At 40.6% G+C, this 15,925-nt stretch overlaps 1 protein-coding gene across 2 annotated transcripts in view; it reads left to right on the top strand.

Moving 5' to 3' along the window:
* Positions 1–15,925, top strand: part of fam189a1 (family with sequence similarity 189 member A1) — a 108,836-nt gene that overhangs the window by 43,222 nt on the left and 49,689 nt on the right. For both annotated transcript variants that reach the window (XM_031748724.2, XM_039610067.1), the window contains exon 2: positions 6,794–6,850. In XM_031748724.2, the coding sequence (XP_031604584.1) occupies positions 6,794–6,850 (57 nt within the window). The remainder of the gene's footprint in view (positions 1–6,793; positions 6,851–15,925) is intronic.

Raw genomic sequence — 15,925 nt, 5'->3', positions numbered from 1 at the left:
GTTGTGTGCATGGCTGGAATTTGCTGCAGCAGCTACACACTGATTGCTCGCTGGGCTTCTCCCATCTGAGGATCCAGCTGGGCTAACGTGTCTTTTGTCTGTGAGAAAGCTGTTTGAGTTCAACCTTTTCACACTGACTTTGCAAGAAGGTGCTAATCTCTGAAAGGGAATTTTAAGTTATATTTTGCAATGTTTTCTTTGTTGTTGGCCTCAAATGACACGTCCCCCGTTGCAAGTCACTCTGTGTTTCTTGTGGCTGCGGGTGTGGGTGTGTGTGAGCGCATGTGCGAAGGTATTAGTCGTCTCCGTCGGAGTATATCAGAGTGAAACATTCTTTCATGGCTGTGACACTGGCTCCTCTCATGCAGCCTTGTGACAAGTCAAAGCCTTACTTTTATCTCTCCGTTCCATTTGTCAGTACTCGGTGTGTGCGTCTGCCTGTGTGTCCCTGTTACAAGAGCATGTGGGTGTGTTGTGTGCACATGTCAAAATGCACACATAGGAAACCAGTAGAGTTTCACGAGTGTTGAAAAGTTGAACTATTAAGAATTAATTAAGGTTTTATGCTCACTTTATCGTATCACCTGTCATTTAAAAAGTTGTTTCCTGCCGGCTGTGTGTCACTTAAGCTGATATGCTTAATGATCTGAACATCCTGCTCAAAGATTAGACGTCTTTAAATGTGATCCAGCTCCCAATTAAGACCCTGGTTGTTGTTCCTGAACAAATTACACGGTGTTACCTTTTTTTTTTTTTCTGGAGGCTCTGGCTCTGATTTCTATGAGTAAAATTAATTATCGTTTATATTCCTTAAGTTATTTCTAGTCTGTTTCTCATGATTTGGTGATTTAAAACTTAAAAATAAGCTATCATACAAGTCCAACAATAGTACTAGAGAGCATTCACCTCAGATCCCAGTTGTTTACGGTGTACTAATTTAATTTAAATACCCCTTATTAACAGTTTCAAGCATCATTTAACCTTAAAGAATCCGCTGCACCAACACATCTCACCGCTGTTATACTAAAAGCTGCTCTGCGGTCCAACCTCAAACCAATTTACTGAAATGACTCTACCTTATCAAGAGTCGGCGCGTCTTTAAAACTACTTTAGAGACTTCTGTTTTTAGAAAATAATGTTTTTACTGAGTCATTTGATTGGTCAGTGTTTTGGCCAACGGTTCATGAATTTTAGATAGAATACCTTCCGGGAAAGAGTCAGTATTTTTTCAGCATGTTAGTGGGTGTGTGGTGCCCAGGTTTCAGTGACTAATGCTGCTAAGTATTGAATGTTAATCTTGTTCTGGACGCAGCCAAGAGGAAAAGCCTCCAGTGACTGACAGCCAGCAAAGCTATCACATGGTTCCTGCTCGCACATCATTTCACTTCTCAAACAGGCGCACAGGTATACACATTGTCCTCCACACGTCTACACGGGGGAACCCGGGAACGCGTGGAGAGAGGAGAGAAAAAAAGAGCCACGTTCCAGGTACATTCTCTGCTCCCGCGGTGGTGACCATACAGCCATGAGTGTTTGCGCTGTATGCTTGATTGCACACTTGATATCTGCAGTGAAAAGCGTGCTTGAATGCCAAATCTTTTTCTTTACTCCTGATGTCATACCAGTGCAGAAGTGAAGCAGGTCAAGCACATCAGTGTGATAAGAATCACAAACAGAAAGACAACATTTGGAGCCCAGTGCTAAATTCCTAAAGGTAACAGAGTGAAATCGTGTTGCATAATTATGGAAATCTGGGAGAGCTGGATAAGTAAGAAGAAACCGCTGGGTGACAGGAGCTCAGTTCAAGCTTGATTGTGCATTGTGCAGTGCATTTGCTCTCTGCAAATGGAGCATCACCAAGCAGAGAGAGAGAGGGAGAGAGGGGAGTCTGTAACGGTGACACAACGTCTCTGGACTCCTTGTCGCAGTGCCTGGCACCAGTGTAAAGAAGGTGAATATACCTGCAGTAACACAAGCCCCTGTCTCCTGGTGCAGTTTATACCAGCAATGAGCAGAGGAGACAGAGCAGAGGCATTATTAGTCCAGAAAGTGCACACAGTCAGTTTGATGTCCACTGACTGTGGCTGCAGCTTTTTAAAATTTATTTATTTTTTACAGTTTCTGGCTTTGTTCAAATACATTTCCAAAACACTTCCTTCCCTGCTTTAATTAACTGTGTACACTTCATTTTCAGTCTGTATTTTCCAAATGGTGTGTAGTAGAAAAACTAGCAGTGTTGATACTTAACAGATGGAAAGTGATGAGACAAAAAAGAGCAGAGAGCATGCAGTCAGATTGAGAGTAATAAAAACCGAATAATAATAGCTTGTAAAGACAGAGAGATGATAAAAGAGTCAGGAGACGCTGGCACGATCGCTAGAGTGGCTGCAGATTGTCTCTTGTCAGCCACAGCGTTGGACTCTGAAGAAAATAATTGTGCCCAGTGGACATGGCAGGTCACAGACTTGGAGATGTCCGAGCTTTACTGCAAGCTTGATCCACTTGAACACTGTATACAAAAGAAGGACATAGCATCATGATGTCTCCCATTGGGGTCTACTGTTTTAAAACCTCAAGTTGGAGATTTCGGTCAGTCCGTCTTGGCTTTTGGAAAACAGCCATCAAACAAACGAGGGGTCGATCTGACTGAGAGACGGACACCGTGCATGCTGCAGAGGGGGTCGGTCCTAAATCACACCCTGCTTTATCATGTATGTACTGTAACTGTGACCATAACTTATAAAATGAACTTCATGATGCTTTAAATAAGCGCTCATTATGCTGATGTATTAAATCGAGTTAGAAGTAGCATAAAAAGACAAAACTGAGTATAAAAGCAGATTGTGGCTCCCTTCTTAGCTTCTAATATAAAAGCCTCACCATCTAAATTTGTGAATTTAAAACCATTATTTGTATTTAATCTTTCCAAAACTGTGAACTTACTGCATAAGCAACACAAGTCCAATATGATAGAAAGTCTAATGTAGCTGACATGCTGTGTATTGTTGTCCAAAGGCTATTCTTAAAGATGCAAAGACTGCAATATTACATAAAAGTTCTAGATACCTGAGTTCTTTGCCGTGGGTTTGATGCATTCATTATGGGTTTAGATTTCTTTCTTTCTGTCTGTCTTTTTTGGAATTTGTTTATAGCCACAAGATATAAATAAGAAAAAACCCAAATAAAAAAAAGACACCTGTGTCCGTGTCTGTCTGTGTGAGTGTGCGCTCAAATGAAATATTGACATCCCGTTCGCCGGGTCCTGTGGGTATCAAGGTGAGCGCAGAAGTAGAAGATTGACTAGAAAGTGGAACAAGATGGAGAGGGGAAGAGAAATGAGAAGTCTGGATGGAGCTTAGTGAAAGCGAGTGTGTAAGTGCAGAAATATAGTGCGACTGTGTGGGCGCTGAGCAGCAGCAGCAGCAAGAAATACAGCGATGGAGTGTGATACAGGGAGAAATTGGATAGGGGAAGGTGGCAAAACTTAGAGAGAGAGACGGTGGATATCGAGAGAGTGGACAGAGGGAAGGAGCGCGGCATGAACGGGGGGAAAAAAAGGAAGAGCATGGTGGTGTTAAATGGAGGGTGAACATGGGTGAGAGGCAGAGAGGGAGACCGTGGACAAATACAGAGCCGAAGGCTATCAGTACCCTTTGTTCACACGAATATTTCGATGATGCGCAAATTCACACCTACAGTTACACGCACTGTAAAAAAAAATTAAGCCCACACCTAGAGAGAAGTGTGAAAAAAACATTCAGCGTGTGTGTGTGTGTGTTTTAAGTCTTTTTGGTTTAATCAGACAGCTCATTTAAAAAGGCAGGATTACTTGGATTTAAATCCAAAACGCACATCAATAGTAGATGGGAACAGAGGAAAAAACAGACATCACAAACACAATTGTTTCATTTCAGCAGAGGCTTCGGGGTAACTGGTTCCAGGTAGATGGAGCTCGAAATCTGAAAGAAAATCAGTGCTAATAGAGAAACCTGAAGCTCCTGGGAGACACTTTGATGAAGTCATGGCAGCAGCGCAACATGCTGCATTTTTAGCATGACCTGCAAAGAAAGGAAACCATCCGAGGATGAACTTAGCCGTGCTAGGGTTAGGAACACGGTGGTTCGATGGTCACGGGGAAAAGAAAGCGATGTTTTCTACAGCTGTCTCCCTTGTTTGTGGTCCATTTTTCCTCGGAAGGGCTGCCTGTTTGCATTTTTATTCATCGCCTCTACCCTGATGTGTGCATTGCATGAGAGCCCGACTCCTTTGATGTTCCTCCTTTGATTCACGCTGTCAGTGTAAATCTAAACAATACTTTAAACACACCTTTCTGGAATTCAGTAAGATGGAAATTCACTTTGAAAACCTTTTTTTTTTTTAACAAACCCCAAATTGAAACTGGATCAAACAGCGCACATCGCTATGGATTATGGCGATATGCTGAATCTTCATACTGCTGTATTTACCCTTAAACCAGTAGACACCATCTACAGAACGCTGCATACTCTCTACCAGTGTGCAGGTTTACATGTGGTGTTCTCACTGCTCATTTATTTTATGCATACAGCACTTTTTTCTGTCACACACACACACACACAGACACACACACACACGCACACTGATGGATGCAAATGCACTTTGACATGAAGAGAGTAGGAGCCAAGAATCTAATCATCATCCATCACAAGCAGAGGCTCTGCTTAACTTATAAGAGACCCCTCTGTAGCTGTGCTGATTTGAACAGTGTAACTTCTGTAACATATAGATTAATAAGGTCATTGTTAAAGGTTTTGTGCTTCTGTGTTGGAGTCATTGCTCCAAAAACAGCAATGCATCACTCATGACTAATAATTCTTTTAAAAATAAAGCATTATGTCACATTTCTACTCTATAGAAGCTAGTTTGTTACATTAATCGTCACATTACGTTTATGTCACAGCATGGCCTGAGACGCATTTTTGCGTGATTACCAGTCAACAGCAAATCTTAAACTGGTTTAAACTGTTGTTGCCATTGCTTCAGTGTTGTTTTGGCCTTTTTCAGTGAAATATCAGCACAGGAGCTCAGATAGTCTCAGATTATACAGAGCGAGATGCTGCAACAGTTTGAAAGGATGAGACTTTCTAGAGAAATCCTTAGAAAAAATAAAAGAAACCTCAAGGATTTCTTTGTTTCCTGTTCTCATTACTTCTACTCCTGTACCAGCGCTGGTGCAGAGGTTTGTTTTCTGAGCACCAGTATAAACGGTGATGGGGGTGTGGTGACATCACAGTTGCCGTGCAACAGAACAAATGCAGTGACCATGAACCAGACATTATATGGCAGTCACACTGACAGAAATGCATTTCTCAATAAAAACACATACAAGTTCTTTTAGTTTTGTTCACAAAACCAAAGTTAGAAACTGAAAAGCGATGACAGAAAAGTGCTTCAGCTGCAAAGTGTCCACTGTAGAAACAGATACAGGTAGAACAGAGCTTCAGTGCTACCAGCTTGATGTCTCATCACTGATTGTTCTAAAGCATCAAGCTTCACCCGCATGTGGTTGGGGTTGGCATTCACTTAGCTTCAACATTATTCTGGGTTCACCACCACTAGTTTTGTCTCCCGTGCTGTCCCAGATCAGATATTGTGTAAGCAACAGTGAATAGAGTTTTCTGTCCTAGATGCAGTGTGCACTTTACATCACATTCTTGCCCTTTTGTGCAAAAATAAATAATAATCTGCGTCTCAGGGTCTCAGTCATCCAGGTCATTGTAGTCTTGACAGCTTGAAAAGAAGGAGACTGAAGTTTTGTAGCTTTTTGAAGACATTTCACCTCTTCAGAGGCTTCTTTTGTTCTAAAACAACAATGTTCGGCGCAGTGCAGCGAGGAGTGCTCTGACCTCTATGTAGGAGAAACCAAACAGCCAATCCACAAATGTATGGCTCAACATAGAAGAGCCGGCTCACCGGGACAAGACTCAGCTGCACAGGATGCCGGGTTTACTAAGCTTTGTTGGAAGTGTTGCCAGCCTGATGTTGTAAAATAATCTAAAAGCTGCGGCTAATGTTACAGCTCACATGCTCAATAGTGGGGATAATGACATTCAGGACCACCTCCAATAAACAGCTTTCCTTATCAACAGGGAATTGTCTCCAGGCCTGTCTAGACTTTAGACTGCACAGGTGTACCACAAAAACTGGACATAGACTGTATCTGCAGATCAGAGGTGCAAAACATCCTGAACTCACTTAAAAATTTCACTTAATAAAGCTTGATGTTGCTTTTCTTTGTGGGTTTTTGCATGATGACTTTTTGAATTTTCCCTCTTGTTCTCGTTCTTGTTCACCGGCCAAAAATAGGCTCAAATACATTTTCGTAAAACAAAACATCCGTCAAAGTTTTATTGAAGTTATAGTGAAAGCAAACAACCTTTTCAGCTTATTTCAACCGCTGACAGCAGCTCAATCAAATGAACAGTAAGAGCGCAGTTTCCTGTGTGGAGAACTGAGTGAGTCACGCTTGAAGCCAGAAACAAATTAGAATAGCTTTTGAAATTCAGATTTTTCAAAGTGTGGCATCACATTTGTGCACAGAAAAGCTCATTATGTTTCAAAACACTAAAACACGCAGAGAGTTAATGTCTGTTATTGTGCCTGAGCTTTGTTGGAAGCTGTTGTAAAATAATCTAAACAGTGTGACCACATTTATTACTGTCCCATCACCTCCATCAGTGGTTCTTATATGTGCTTTGATTTCATATACGTCTGAGTATCCACTCTTAGAGTATCTGTATTTTTTCTCCTCTAGGTTCTGCTCTCTGGTCTTATTGGAGTGGTGTCATGGAAGAGGCCGCTCTCTCTTGTGGTGAGTGTCCTCTGAACGCCCACACTGAGCCGCTAACCTGACAACTCTGAACAAAGAAATAGTTTCTTAGGGGGAGTCTTTTATTGTGATAATGGTTACAGAATGTCCTCTCCTGTCAGGATCAACACATGTAGAAAAGTAAACACATCACAACCTTGTCAGAGAATTACACTTTTTTGTAAGTGAACCAGACTTATTTTGAATTCATGAAAAGTAGTGCTGAGTTTCAGAAAGTTGTAAACACTCAAGTTTACAATGGTTGAGTATACTTTGAAAAGTATGATATGCATAAAATAATATATAAACAGTTGAATACAATCATAAAAATGAAATAAAGTATAAATAAAAAAGCTTTTTAGTTTCATATAACAATACTTCTTGGCACTTTTGTTCTTAAAAAATGTCGGCAAGTGGGTTTTGAATATACTCGTGCACCCAAATGCAGAATGTGGGAGACAGGAAATACACCAAGAAACAGCTGAAAACAACCAAGCAATCAGTGATGGCAGGGACAGGAAGAAAAGGTACACGGCATGGAGGAAAATGGAGCCTTTCAAGCTAAAATCAGAATCTAACCCAAGAAAGCAGGCAGACAAAAAGATAGACTGAACATGAGACATGGAAAGAGAGAGATGAGAAAACTGTGAATGACAGACACAAACAAAGACAAACAGAAAATTAAATTCCAACCAAACCCCCACACAGAACCCCAAACCAAAGATAACCCAAAACACAAGACTTTAATAATAAGCTACTTAACTTATAATAAGCTAATAAGGCAAACGTACCCCAAAACACAAACAATGTTGCTCAAACACAAATGAGTCCTCAAAACTAAAAAGAATCATAAACTCTCAAAAAACTCAAAAACCATGAAATATTCACTTTGATGCTGTAAAGGGCAGCTTTGAAACAAAATGATTCCTCCAAACGTTGTAGTGCAAATTGTTCTGTGGTCAGAAAAAATACCTGCTAGCTTTGTAACACACTGTCTTTCCCTCACCTGGCTCTGTATGGCTGAGCGTGGAGGATCTCTGGTCCAGGACAGAAGCAGAAACCAGAAATGACTACAAAACAAATCTCATCTTATAAAGCCAAACCTTCCGAACCGCAGACACGGCTCCTCTGCTGTTATTTTGGAGTGCTGCTTTTTTTTATCCTCCTGTTGCTTTTCCCAGCTACTAACACATTCGTGTTAGTGTTGTAAATTGTCCCCGTTTCACTATTTATCTATTTTACTGTGACGACTACATATAACTGAATGTTTGCATCCTAAAGCTGGAGCGAGTGTTTTGTTTGTTTACTGCTATTGCAACATTAGAAAAATTGACATTATGCATTGAAGATCCTTGTTTTTCTTTAAAGAAAAAGATTAGTTAATATTTGATTCATGAGTAATGAAATTATAAATCATAATTATCTTTAATGGAACATGTACATAGGAATACAACAATAATCAGGTTTGTATTCCAGCGGCACAAATGCAAGTGTGTCTCGTTAAAACTGTGACTGATCACATTTGCACAGATGGAAACTGTGTTGCTGATTTTTTTAAAAAGCAAAACATTTGTAAGTTCAATGTCTGGAGCACCAACCTCTGTGGCTCAGATAATAATCTGAAAATGGGGAAAAAAGGTGTTTTTATTTTTCCTTTTTTCCAAAAGGCAGCTCCATACTGGAAAACTCCAAAGAAATAAGAATTCATACAAGTTTGTGTTACCCTTTACAGAAAAGCACTCTGGCCTAAACCAGAATAGAAGGATAGGTGGGAGGCCGTGGTGCACAGCTGAGAAAAAGGACAAAGTACACACAGAGTCTGTGATGTGTGTGTTTTGAGAAACACACACATCACAGGTCCTAAATGGTACCTGCAAAACACCGGTCTCAGTGCCAACCTTCTAGGCAGAGTTGCAGCGGAGAAAAAAAAAGCCACTGAAAGGAAAAGATTGAGATGGTTAAAAGTACACAGATACTGAAGGACTGATGGGTATAGGTTTGATGTTTGGGTGACTAATAACAACTTTTGTGAGAAGTACAGCCAGTTAAAGGTGCTGCAGGAGTGCTTGACACCATCTATCAAGCATGATTGAGAAATGTCTTGATTTAGGAGGCTTTAGTAGTGGCAAAGAAAGAATAATTTGGGGTGTCGTGCCATACCCTCTGCACGCTGCTGAGACTGGAGGCATAACAAAACTGGAACCTTTGCAAGAAATATGAGAGGAAGCACTCTGCTGGAATTCTGTCTGTAACAGAGTGGCTAGAAATAAATTTCAACCCTACTGAGATGTTGTTGTGAACAGTTTGCGTGTATGAATTTCTCCAGATTACCCCAGCAACTGAAAAACTGAAGGTCTGCAAGGCTGTGTTAGCAATCTCATCCATGTTTATATTGCAAACAATTTGCAAACCGCTGTTTATCAGCTAATAAAACATCCTCACATATTTAGCGTTGTCGCTGAAGGCGCCAAAAAGATGCTTAACGCTGTCATCTCAACCTGTTAGTACATTGTGACAGAGCCGGTGACTCCACACCTTCTTGCTGGTAGCGCTTTGTGGCTTTGCAGCAGCTGTAGAAACTGGGGCTGTCGGAGAACACAGTTTCAACTTTAGCGCATGTGCGCACGGTTGTGTCGAACAACCCCGCGCGTTGCGTTTTCACAGCCGCTGACCTGAAAACATCACGACCAAAGTCAGTTAGAAGTCTTAGCTCTTTTCACTTTCCCTGTCAAAGCCTGTGCAGATAAAAAATAAAGATAAAATAAAATAAAAAATAAATGCTCTACTGTGTGACTCAATCCAAACCTTTGTCTTTCTGAACTCAGACGACGGCATCAGAGGAGAGGTGCACGAATTTATCTCAGTGCCACGAGTGGAGTTTCACACTTAAGAAGAAGATAAATGTAAAACTCATTCTGTTGTTTTCGAAAATGGATGAAATTGTAAATTTCTACAATGAAAATAAATGCCACCTTTTTTGTTGTTGGTCGCACCCCTAACAAAGACAAGAGGGAAATAATTAGATGTCAAATCTTTTCAAATGCTCAAATCCAATCCAAATAATAGTCTTTTCTGACTCATCATTCAGACAATGTATTATTCATCATCGCCAACAATCACTCCAAACTCTTCTCAGAAGGTGTCACTTCTGTTTCCACACTGCAGACACCCAAACGCTCCTCTTAGCTAAGTTAAGAGAAATGTTCTAAATGGAGTCGCATTTTAAAACTGTAAGTGGTTATTCTTAGGATTGTGAGTGGTATTTTTAAATGTAGCTAAATAACTCTGTATTTTTAAAGATGCACACAGATCCTGCAGTATTGCCTTACCTCTGAATTTTAAGTTTCCTTTGAAGACTTTAGAAACTATTAGATGACTGTCGCGTTCTTGCTGTAGGCCTCATTCCCCGTTACCTGTACGCGTGATACAGTGCATAGCAAAAATCCTTCTTTCCTCTCCTTTAAGACATGCAGGTTTATTTATGATTGACGACTTTCTGTCCTTTAAAGTCGAGATCAGGTTTGGGGTACGGCTCATGCTAGAAGCCCTGTCCAATTCTATTTCATACTCCCTTAATGCCATAAATAATCTCATCTCATTTCTGCAGCTTTACCCAGATCACCTGCACCCCTCATCCTCCGCATACTTGTCTCTCACCCTTTGGTTTTATCACCTTGCTTCCCCGCTGCTTATATCAGCATCCTCTCTTCACATTTCCCTCCCCTCCATCTTCCATCACTGAGGTGTTCATAGAAATCAGTCACACTTTGTGCTCTGTAAAAGAGTTAAATCCTCTTATGTCTGTTTTCTTAAAAAGCGTGGCCAATTTACTGGAATAATCTGTGCATGCTAGTGTACAGGGGTGTCAGTTCATGGTTGCTGCTTTCTGTCTTGAGGGAGGTGGTCCAGTAATTTCTTGTTTTTAAGACTGTTACTGTAGCATCCAATGTTCAGTTCTGACAGGCGAGCTTTTCTGTTTCTGGCCTGGACCCAGTGATGACTGGCAGGTGACTAATACACCGGCTGGACAAGCTCAGGCCTGGCAACAATGCACCATCCCATCTGCCAACTGTGGGTGGTCATGCTCTGCATCGTGATTCGTAATGACTGGACGTTCTCCAGACTGTTTAGGCATATCTGTTAAATGCTTGGGTTTCTAAGCTGACTTCTGCCAGATTGGTCTCTGAACACAAGGTCCAGGGGACAATTAAATGACCTGGGAAGTTTTGGATTTTGCTTTGCGAAACAATTCAGAAAACAGAAGATTAATCTGTATTTGGAGAAAATATATCTGCAAAATGATTATCTTTTAGTGTTGAACAGTTGATTGGGCAAAAGAAGATGCATTAGACATTATAGTATATAAAACACACCTCAAAATCATTTGGTTTTGATGGTCTCTCCTACCATCAACTGACCCTGCAAGTGCTAACCCCAACTCCTGTTTGTCTACACAGACACAAGATAAAACTTCTTTATGTTTCAATGTTAGTTGATTCTACTTTAAGCTAATGTAAATGAGTGAAACACTCAGGGCCAAGCATAAACACTAAATCCTTTTAATTCTGTATTTGTGTCCAGGACTGGGGACCATCTTAACTACATTAACACAATGTTTTCTAGTTCCAATTACAGCGTATGTACTTTCTCATCACAAAAGCAAGCCCTGCCAATAATGGAAATTAGCTTTTAAAAATTAAAGCAAAGTAATGAGAAATGAAGTGGCATTAAAATCACAGCTATTTGGATTCCAACAGAGAAAATGTAGAAGTATACTTGGTGGCAGTTTCCTCCAACTTGCTACGAAGTATCCACCACATAGTGAGGTGTAGTGACAGAATGAAGAGGCTGAAACAAGATTACAAGAAATTTAAGGAGTGCAGTGATGTGATGGTATTGCATTACCAAACATGGGCTGGGTATTACTTTATTTAGGGGCGTAAGTGCAAACAGGCCAAAGGCTCCAAGTGTACAATCACTTTATTACATAGACCTGTTCAACCACTCCTTAACACAAATATCTAATCAGCTACACACAAGCATCTTAATGCATTTAGGCATTTGGATATGATCAAGACCGGCTGAAGTGAGTATTTTCCTTTACAATCACCAAAATTGAACAATGGAAGACTGGAAAACATCGCCAGGTCAGATGAGTCTTGATTTTTGGTGGGACATTTGGATCTGAGGTCATAATTTGGAGTAAACGTAATGAAAGGATGGAAAGGATCCATCCTGCCTTGTATCAGTGGTTGAGGCTGGTGATGGTGGCTTAATGGTGTGGGTGATATTTTTACACTTTGGGCCCTTTAATACCAGCTGAGTGTCATTTAAATGCTTCAGCCTACCTGAGAATTGTCCATATCCATCAATTTATGAGCACGGTGGCACCGTGCGCCCATCTTCTGATCGCAACTTCCAGCACCGTGTCACAAAGCTCAGTCATCTGAAAAAGAGTTCACTGTACTCAAACGGCCTCCACAGTCACCAGATCTCAGTCTAATAGAGCACCTGTGATGTATCGCGGAACAGGAGATCCATATCATGGATGTGTAGCTGACAAATCTGCAGCAACTGTGCAACACTATCATCTCAATATAGACCAAAAGCAGTGTTTCCAGCACCTTGCTGACTCTATACTACAAATAAATAAGGCAGTTCTACTATTAGCAAGAATGATTTCTATCTCCTCACGTTATTTTTTGATAAAATTGTCATGTGTTAGTTAGCAGCTTTTTAGCTGTTAAAAAGCTCTTTGTATTTATCACAGATATAATAAGTACTAAAAAAAAGCCACGTATGAGGCAAAAAACATGAAAGAGACAGAGAAAGAAAAGCTTGTGTGTTCTCTTCAGCTCTGACACGTTGCAGTAAAGTCAGTGTGTGACGCTGAGTGCAATGCTTGGGTGGTTGGAGATGGGACGTTTGTATGTCAGAATGGAAAAACAGGTGCACTATTGTGGAGACGTGAAATGTGTTGAATGAAAAATTCTTCCTAGCCTTAGCCTCTCATCTAAATGCCACGCAAAAGATTTATTCAAATAATGCGCTCAGCCGAATGAGAAACATACGGCGTCCACGTTTGAGGGAAATCCCCCTCGTCCACCTTATCTAAAACAAGCAATAAACATTTTCTATCGACTTTTCTCGCTCACTCCAGCCTATTGCATTAAAGCCATGGCAGATTTACTCCACATCACTCAGAGCAAGGAGACAGACAAGACTACCTGCAGTCTTCTGCTTTTTGTGACTGTGATGGATTATGTGTTTAGAGAGAGAGGCGGAAAGACAGAGAATGACTTAGAGGGCAGCAAGTCCTTGTTTGCCCCGTCAGAAAACAACAGTGTGATAGTCTGCGCCAAAGAGTGTTTGTCTCAAAATGTCTCAACTTTTATAGCTATTGTCGCTTTGTTGATAGTTTGTTTTTAGTGTAAATGCATACAGTACCCACAGCACATGAATTTTTAATACATAGTTACTTTTTTATCAGTGAGCTTCCTGCCCACTAAGCACTTCATCATATTTAATCACACTGCTGTTTTATGTAATAATCTGCTCTTGGCTAAGCAAGAAGGTTAGTGTCGCTCTGAAGTTAGTGCTACGAGGGATTTACTTTCAGACTCTCTCACAGACACCTAGAGACTGGGCAGTGACTCCCTGGCAACCTTCATTTGCTAGGAAAAAGTGTGTATTCTCTAACTGGTTGGTGAGTGGTTGCTGACAGCGCCCAGGGAGTCTCCTTGTGATTGCTTTGGTCATGAGCATCTGCAGTCGACCGCAGACCTTTTCTTATATACATCTTTTCTATTCTACACGAGCACATAAGGCAGTTTATACAACATGCCTCATTCACCCATTCATGGTCACATGAATACATTGAAGAGCAGTTTGGGTTCCAGTATCTTGCCCAAGCATAGTTAGGCATGTAGACTGTTTGGGTCAGATATTTCTCAGGGCCACTACCACTCTGCAGGCAGTTGCCACGGGATTAGGGACCACTATATAAACCTGCGTGACTGCTTAAATATAAATGCAAAAAATGCATGCATTACAAAGAAGCTACTTTCAGCTGCTCGCTTGACTCAAGGGATCACCACAGCAGGCAGCTCCACATGTTTGATTTGGAAATTTTACACTAGATTAAATGGCTCACAAAGCAAATGTGTAAAAAAAAAACTGCTGCACTATACACTAAACTAATTGTGTTAAAATTAAAATAACAACATAAGAAAATGGAAAGATATTATTTTAAGACAAATAAGCTAGGGGTTACTTGTTTTTTTTTTTTAATTCACAAAATCTTTGTTCATTCAAATGGAGCAATATCCAAAATTAAATCCTTACACATACTCAGGAGTTTATTTGGTAATAAGAAGTACTGTAAAATGAGAGTGTATGCAGTTTTGCATATATGAAAAGGCACGTGTAGCTCAGTGGGACTGTAATTATGCAGCAATGAACTGCCAGTGACAATGTTGAAGCCACGATAAAGCACACAAATGAAACAAAAATAAATTCTCAGGAAGTAAATCTGGTGCTTTTTAAAAAAAATATGGTTAACTTTCTTCAAAAGTAAATACTAAATACATTCCCCAAAATGTGGATCTAAAGGCATAGATCTAGTCTGGTATAGCACCTGCTGACAGACTTTAGTTCGTCTTGTTCATTCATAAAAATGAAGAAGTATTTACACTGTAGTGACTCTTCTGGTCTGAACTGTAGCATGAAAGGGTTTAAATAATAGAGAGGCCCAGCAGTCTTGTGGTGAAACGGTCACTGCACTTGTGAGGTGTCAGGGGCTAACACAGTCTTACATGTGCAGCTACTTTATGTTCATGTTTCCATAAGAATTGAAGGGCAAGTCGCCCTCCAGTGAGAGCACACAGGGTTGGAGTAGGGATGTAGAGTGGTAGTAGTGTGTCTGAGTGCTTCACCGTGTCACGGACTTTGGCTGCGTGTACCGCAACTATCTGACTCTTGACCTTTTTTGTGAAGTGGATACTGTTTTTGCTCTGTTGCCAACAGAAATATATCCCTACTCATGGAACACAGAGCAATGAATGATTAAAGATGCCACTCCTTCTGCCTTTACTGCAACTGTGAACATTTTTTGCATGAATTTGTTTTTAGCTGAATTTTAGCCAAGCTAGCAGTTTAGCTGTCCTTCACTTTGGCCCCAACTGTAATATCTCAGCAACTTTTGTTTGGTTTGCCATACAATTTTGCACAGACATCCGCTGTGCCCGGAGGATGGAATGCACTGACTCTGATGACTTTTCTCTCTGTGCACTGTCATTGTGACCACGTTAGCATGCTGACGCTTGCATTTCGCTTAAAGCCCTCCTTTGACAGCCACGCAAAGCTTTTTTTTCCTTCTTCTTTCATGCAGTATTTTAGAGCTAACAAGCAAATGTTTGCTAAATAAATAACTCTGTAGTTTGATTGCGTTCACCCAGGCCTCACATGCCTCTTTAATAAAGTGGCTAAAAGTAAAATTCTCCGCATCTTTCCGATGATTAGTCAAACTTTGACCTTGTTTTGGTATAAAAGCAGCACAGTAATCATACCGATTTCTTATTCTCAGTATTTCCTAAATCAGCTTACTGTAATTTTGCAATATTACATGCTATGTAAATGTATTAGTGGGTTGCATTAGAGCAACGCACCACCTGGTTAGAGTTTGTGAAACAAACAGGGATAAATTCTTCCGGGTTTTCATTTGAATTGAGTTACTGTCAGAACAGTTCATGGCTACCTTCCATCGTGATGCATAAATCACCCTCGTCAAAGGTTTATCCCGACACCTCTAAGTGCCTGACCTATACTGTATGCCCAGAGAATTTTAAAGCTGCATTACTGCTGAGAAAATCTTTTTTTTTCTCTGCTGGCCTCGTTTTTTTCATTGTTTTTAATGGAAGCGAGAAGCCGTTGTACATTCCCGAGAGTGCTTAACGCTAAGCAGGTTTTCAGCTCTCATAACACTGTTGGACTCCTTGAGAATACTTCAATTATCACAAAGAATAGCCTCGACGAGCACTTATGGAACTGAGAACTGCTATTGTGGCTAAACAGAGGTGT

This window comes from Oreochromis aureus, linkage group 1, assembly GCF_013358895.1.
Source record: "Oreochromis aureus strain Israel breed Guangdong linkage group 1, ZZ_aureus, whole genome shotgun sequence".
Classification (NCBI taxonomy): domain Eukaryota; kingdom Metazoa; phylum Chordata; class Actinopteri; order Cichliformes; family Cichlidae; genus Oreochromis; species Oreochromis aureus.
This window is presented reverse-complemented; position numbering and strand designations above follow the sequence as displayed.